The 6,749-nt window shown below is 29.2% G+C and overlaps 1 protein-coding gene across 1 annotated transcript in view; it reads left to right on the top strand.

Moving 5' to 3' along the window:
• The window catches only part of LOC107446439 (nuclear pore membrane glycoprotein 210), a gene marked incomplete in the record, with an annotated part of 40,913 nt that extends 35,776 nt beyond the window's left edge, over positions 1–5,137 (top strand). Inside the window, 4 exon segments of the mRNA XM_071186902.1 lie at positions 1–166; positions 2,666–2,854; positions 3,571–3,673; positions 5,077–5,137. Coding sequence (XP_071043003.1) covers positions 1–166; positions 2,666–2,854; positions 3,571–3,673; positions 5,077–5,137 — 519 coding nt within the window.
• Between the last annotated feature and the right edge of the window lie 1,612 nt (positions 5,138–6,749).

The following is a 6,749-nucleotide window of genomic DNA, read 5'->3' as shown; positions in this document are numbered from 1 at the left end:
TCAGTTGATATTTGGTTGAAAGATTCTGTGGGTAGGAAGTTCTCCAACATCTCAACATTTGATATTAAATGGGAGGTGTCCGATGAATCAATAGCCAGTCCGAAAAGTGATTCTGGAGTGACCACTCATGAAAATGCTGTATCAGGATACCGGAAAGTTTCAAGAGGTAATCCCAACTAAACGTCATTCACAAAACTTATGTGTTTTTTTAAAAAAGAATCCCTTTATCAATTTAAAGCCTATTCACATTACTTGAAACACAAAACCCTCATTCACACATCAGTTCTAAGCTAATTCATATTACCTGAAACACTTTTGTTATTTTTGGAAAATTCCTAATTCACATATCCGTTATTTCGAATTTATCTATCAGTTCTAAGCTAATTCATATTACCTGAAACACTTTTGCTATTTCTGGAAAATTCCTAATTCACATATCCGTTATTTCGAACTTATCTATCAGTTCTAAGCTAATTCATATTACCTGAAACACTTTTGTTATTTCTGGAAAATTCCTAATTCACATATCCGTTATTTCGAATTTATCTATGAGTTCTAAGCTAATTCATATTACCTGAAACACTTTTGTTATTTCTGGAAAATTCCTAATTCACATATCCGTTATTTCGAATTTATCCATCAGTTCTAAGCTAATTCATATTACCTGAAACACTTTTGTTTTTTTCTGGAAAATTCCTAATTCAAAAATAAGTTATTACTTGAAGTAATAACTTATTACTAATAAGTAATTACTAATTCAAAAATAAGTTATATCTATCAGTTCTAAGCTTATTCATATTACCTGAAAAGTTTCTATTTCTGGAAAATTCCTAATTTACATATCAGTTATTTCTTGAAGAATTTATCTATCAGTTTTAAGCCTATTCACATTTTTGAAACATACCATTCTAATGCCAGATATTTCTAGAAAAATTATGAATTCTAAAATTTATTATTTTACTTGAAACTTAATATTCAAATAAACTTTAAAAAAAAATCAGTTCGAAGTTTATTATAATAACTTCGAACAAATCTGTTATTTCTAGAATAACTCCCATATCAGTTCTAAGCCTATTTATATTGAAAAAAAACAGAAACTACCATCAGTTAAAGAAATACATTGAAGTTTAAATTCCTAATGAAAAGTAAAATTTGTTTATGTTTAATATGTTATTAAATTATAATTTTTGCTAATTGAGTAACTTTTTTTCTTTCTTTTTTTGAAAAAAGTGTTTTTCGTAAATGAGGGTTTTACTTAGACGTTTACTTCAGCAATGCTAAAAGAAAGTTATTAATTTCTAGAATGTTTAACTATTAATAATAACAAGGATACAACTATAAAATGACAGTTTTAGTAATTCTATAAATAACTGAGGTTAGATAAGAGGTAGGTATTTTATTTATGTCACACAAGAGCTGCATAATGGGCTATTGGCGACGGTCTGGAAACACACCAGAGAATGATCAGAAGACATACAACTGAGGTGAGAATAAATAAAAATTCAGAGTATATTTACGTAAATTGAGTTTATTTTATGATGGTCAACTCAAACTACTTTAGTCAGGTTGTCAAAAAAGATGAATCAGATCTATAACTTTGTCGATAGATGATTGTTGTTGTTAATTTACGTCGCACTAGAGCTGCACAATGGGCTATTGGCGACGGTCTGGGAAACATCCCGGAGGATAATCCGAAGACATGCCATCACAATTTTGATCCTCTGCGGAGGGGATGGCACCCCTCTTCGGTAACCCGACGATCTGCGTGCGAAGTCGAGCACTTTACGGTAGCACAGTTTAACGAGGACCAATACCGCACACCCTCGGTCCCTACGTAGACTGATCCAAGTGGTCACCCACCCGCACACTGACCGTAGCCAGTGATGCTTGACTTCGGTGATCTGCTGGGAACCGTGTCTTAACGATCAGTCCACTGCGGGACCGTCGATAGATGAAATAAAGAAGGTAATATTTGTTAGATTTGCATTCTTTTCCCATCGAAATTTGAATAGAAAAAGAGAAGAAGCGTATATATTTTTTTAACGATTTCTTTTAAAAAAAAATTCTACTAAGGGATACAAAAAATTGGTACTTGGTAGGTACTTTATTTACGTCGCTCTAGAGCTGCATAATGGGCTATTGGCGACGGTGTGAGAAACATCCCTAAAGATAATCCGAAGTCATGCCATCGCAATTTTGATCCTCTGCAGAGAGGATGGCTCTCCTGCTTTGTCAGTCCGATGACCTGCGCGAGAAGTCGAGCACTTTCAGGCAGAACAGTTTACCGAGGGCCGATATCGCACGCCCTCGGTCCCTACGCAGGCTGATCAAAGTGGTAGCCCACCCGCTTACTGACCACAGCTACTTCGGTGTTCTACTGAGAACCGATCAGTCTCTGCAACAAAAAATTGAAATATGTTGGTAGAATGCAGAAGAAAATGAATGTGTGAATATTATGAATAAATATTATCAATTACAAAAAAAAAAAAAAAAAAAAAAAAAAAAAAAAAAAAAAAAAAAAAAAAAANAAAAAAAAAAAAAAAAAATGAGTAATGTTTTCTTTTCAACTCTGAGATGAACTTCTGCAACAGTCTCATCATAAGAAACTGTTAACGTATTATTTATACAATCACCAAATGTTTATAGATGGCTATGTATTTTGCAGATTTTCAAGAATTTAAAATGACAGGCCTAACAGGAGACTTAAAAGTGACAGCTAAAATATCTGGCTATAAAGAAGACATATTGTCGAAATCAAACATTCCTCAAAATCTAATAAAAGTGAGTACTTTAAATTATTTATACTTCAAATTATGCGCAATTTCATTAACCAAATTACTGCACTATTTGCGATGCTTTTTTTCTCTCTCCAAATATGATTATGACATTTATATTTTTTTTTAAAAATTAGTTTACGATTAAAATAATGTTAAAAGATGATTTTAGTAAGAATAACTATATCTGCATTATTTGTGAATTGTTATTTTATATTAATTATTGTGGCACTTATGTTAAAGAAAGTGCACAAATCAGGTTATTAATATTAGCAGATATATTAAGTTTGTACTTGTTGGAATTAATGTTCTTTGAATGAACGCTGCATTAAAATTATTTTTGAAACTGTAAGATGCAATAACGATCAACAGAAAACGATAAGTTCTATTACTTGCACATCCTAACAACAAATAAATTTTCTTTTTACAATTTTTCTTTTGTTTGATTTTGTTTCTATTTCATGTGTTATTGTTTTGTTATCTAGGATTAATTTGGACATCTGCAGACAGTTAACAATAATTAAAACTTAAATTATCTTAGTAGCTTTGACACCTCATAACAATTGATTGAAATAATACAGATGTTTTGTTATCCCACAAATGATTTTTTTATTAATAATTTGTGGGATAACATAGATAATTTTTTAATATTATCTATGTTATCCCACAAATTGCATAGATAATTTTTAAGCAATATTTCAACAAAAAAAAAAAAATGCTTATGAGCAACAAAGTTGAAAAGATAATTTATTGCAAATTAAACAGACATGAAATTATTAATTTCATAACTGTGTAGACGACCGAGGAATTACAAGATTTACAGTCGCAGCAGAATTCGGCGGTTCTGCAAGAAATTGGTTTCGAGGAAGAGCCAGAGGTGGAGGAGGCTATCTCTACAAGTGAGATAAAAGAGATCTTGNTACAAATTTAATTTTTTAGCAATTTTTGCATATTTTAGAAAGATTAATACATTTTCATAGTTTTTTTTTGTTGACATTTTGGTCATGAAATTAAATCTACTGATCTCGAATAACTAGATATTTATGTGTGTCATGAAACTGTTCAGTAGGTCATTTGAACTGAATTTCTATAATTTCTTATAATTTTTCACTGTAATTAAAAAACCCCAACAGATGGGAGTAAATCAAATCCAGTTACAGGCATACAAGCAGAAAAAAAAAACGTAAAATATTATTTTTGTAAATGATAAAATTGTACAGAATGTTGTCCAATATATCAGGCATACCAACAGCAAAAAAACAAAACAAAAAAAAATTAAAATATTTTTGTAAGTGATAAAATAGTACAAAATTTTATCCACTATATTGGACACTGGTTCTTAGGAGGTTAAGCATTAATACGCCAGAAATAAATATTACTAAAATTTAAAAGGCATATTTTCAAAGTAGTTGTTTTTAAAAATATGAGCTGAATAATGACTAACACAATTTTCACCCGACTTATTTCCAAACATTAAAAGCCCGCATATACATTAACGAATATATTCTACATAGCAAGTAGCTTAATATTAGTGGTGTTTAAATTTTTATGTTTATTTAAGTGTCAAATTCTAACTTTTAGGATAGTTTTTTTCAGAAAGGCGTAAATATTCAGAGAAAAATAAATTCAGATTTTTTCAGATTGATTTTATGAAAATTCTTCCATTTTTGTTGCTAGTGGCATAAATTCTGTTTCTAATTTTTTAGTTATATATTATTCTGAACTATAAAAGATATTACAAAACATTTATGTTAGCCATTAAAATTTGTTTTGAAAAAATATCAGTTTAGGCCAAAATATAAGTTTATTGGTTTTCCACGATTTTTTGGGTATTAAAATAAAATTACCTTATTTTGCACATGTATTATAACATATCCTTCAAATGGAACAAAAATACTAAACTTTTAATTAAAAATTTCCTCAATTTTTTGTACTAAGAGCCATATAAAAACCAACAGAAATAATAAATGTTATCTGTAAGTTAATTGTTTGGCCATCTCTCTGTAAACTAGAGTATTTCAAAACTTGATTCATGTAAAATCATTTTGCAATTGATAATGTTAGCCAACTCATGTATGGGAATCTCATAATGATGTTCTTGTAACTTAATGATGTTGTTTTATTCATTTATTATTTTTGTTTTATGCTATTATGGTGACAAACCTTGCAAAGGACAACATTTTGAACTAGTTCAGATTATGTACATATGCAGATGAACATTTATCCTTAAACCTTATTTAAAAACTTATCCTAAGACTTGCTTTATCATTAATCTCACTATACATTTATTTTTCTTTTGTAGGATGAAGAGGAAGGCTTTTGTGAACAAGATTCTTGTAAATCCTGATATAATTTTAATATAATAAATAAATAAGAAACAGAGTTTTTGTTAACTGTGTAAAATGACACTGTTTATCGAACAAAGTAATAGTACATCAATATGCTTGAGAATTTCATGTACAAATTTAAGATTTGAAAGATAAGTCATTCATTACCATTAAAAAAACTTTTAGAGGTAGATGGGGGAGAAAAACACCTAACCCAAAAATTAAAAGCATCCAACTTAATTTTTTAGATAGAAAATTTTTGTTTACAAATTCTGTTGCTTATACAACAGAATGGATGTTGTTTTCAATATAAATGAAAACAACAATCTCAAGCTCTTGACCTGCTATATTTCCAGTTAGAAAGTATGCAGTTGCTTACTATAGATTAATCTGCTAGGCAATATTTTCAAACAGATAACTTTTTTTTAATAAACGAAATAAATTATCTCAAATCTGCTGTATTTCATAAGATATTAAGTAATTCTGGTGAGTTTGAAGTGAAAATTGGTTTTACATATTTAGAGATGTATAGTTACAAAAGGTGACGTGGTTGCTAGATTTAGAAAGAACTCGCTTTTTTGGAAGTTCTTATTTGGCTTCTTTTTACTTGTTTATTACTGTTTGTTTTTGGTGCAAGCCGTGCACCATCATATGTTAATGTTAGGATATTGTTCAAGCAGTGAGATTAAGTTCCTTTTTCAAATTATCATTCAGGTTTATATTTTGTAGTTGGTATTATTATACAATGTAAGAAGTGTTTTACATCGATTATTTTTTTGAAAATGACAATTCTTATGTGCTGAAATGACAGGTCTTCAAATGACTATACTAATAATGATTCTTCTTTTAAACACAAATTACATATCAGGTAACAAATAATACAAGAAATACTTCTCAAGAGAGTTTGAAAATACAATGATCACGTTGTGACCCAAAAGGCTTCAAAACACACCGCAAACAGTTACCCGGAAGTATAGAGAGTCAAGAGTGCTCCCTAGAGTAGAAAACGCTTTCCATTTGAACAAACAGGGTTCCCACTCTATGATGAGATTGAAATTCAAGGACTTTCCAGGACCTCAACAAAATTTTCAAGGACCTTAATCTAAGACCAATTTTAAAAATTATTCTCNAAGTTTAAATATAATAATATAGATTTTAAGTTAACTCCTTAATGATAGCAAAATTTTGAAGAAAATTGTCATAAAAGTACTGATTTTCACTCAAGAAAAGTATATAAAACAATGTGTATAAACAATATACATGCTCATATTAAGTTTTGGTTTACTTTTTAGCCTAAAATAATGATAAATGCTGACATCCTGCTCAAAATAAAGTATCTCTAAACACATAATTAACATTCAGGTACTGCGACCTGCCGTGGAGATTGAGAAATAACTAATTTCGGGTATAAAAAAATAGATTGTTTTCTTTTTCTAATTTCTTCTTTCTAATTTCAATATTTCATCCAAGAGAAATAGAAGGCATAAAATTAATAAACTTCACCCTATTATTTTGATGAGAGGGAAAAAGAAAGGATTAAACTATAATTTTCTAAGAAAATGTATGTTTAAAATTTGAGCTGTAAGAATAGACTAAATATTTTTTATATAAATAATGTAAACACAAAATATTTAAACAACAAACAAAA

Source organism: Parasteatoda tepidariorum, chromosome 10, assembly GCF_043381705.1.
Source record: "Parasteatoda tepidariorum isolate YZ-2023 chromosome 10, CAS_Ptep_4.0, whole genome shotgun sequence".
Taxonomy (NCBI): domain Eukaryota; kingdom Metazoa; phylum Arthropoda; class Arachnida; order Araneae; family Theridiidae; genus Parasteatoda; species Parasteatoda tepidariorum.
Note: the sequence above shows the minus strand (reverse complement) of the source record. Positions and strands in the feature narration are given on the sequence as shown.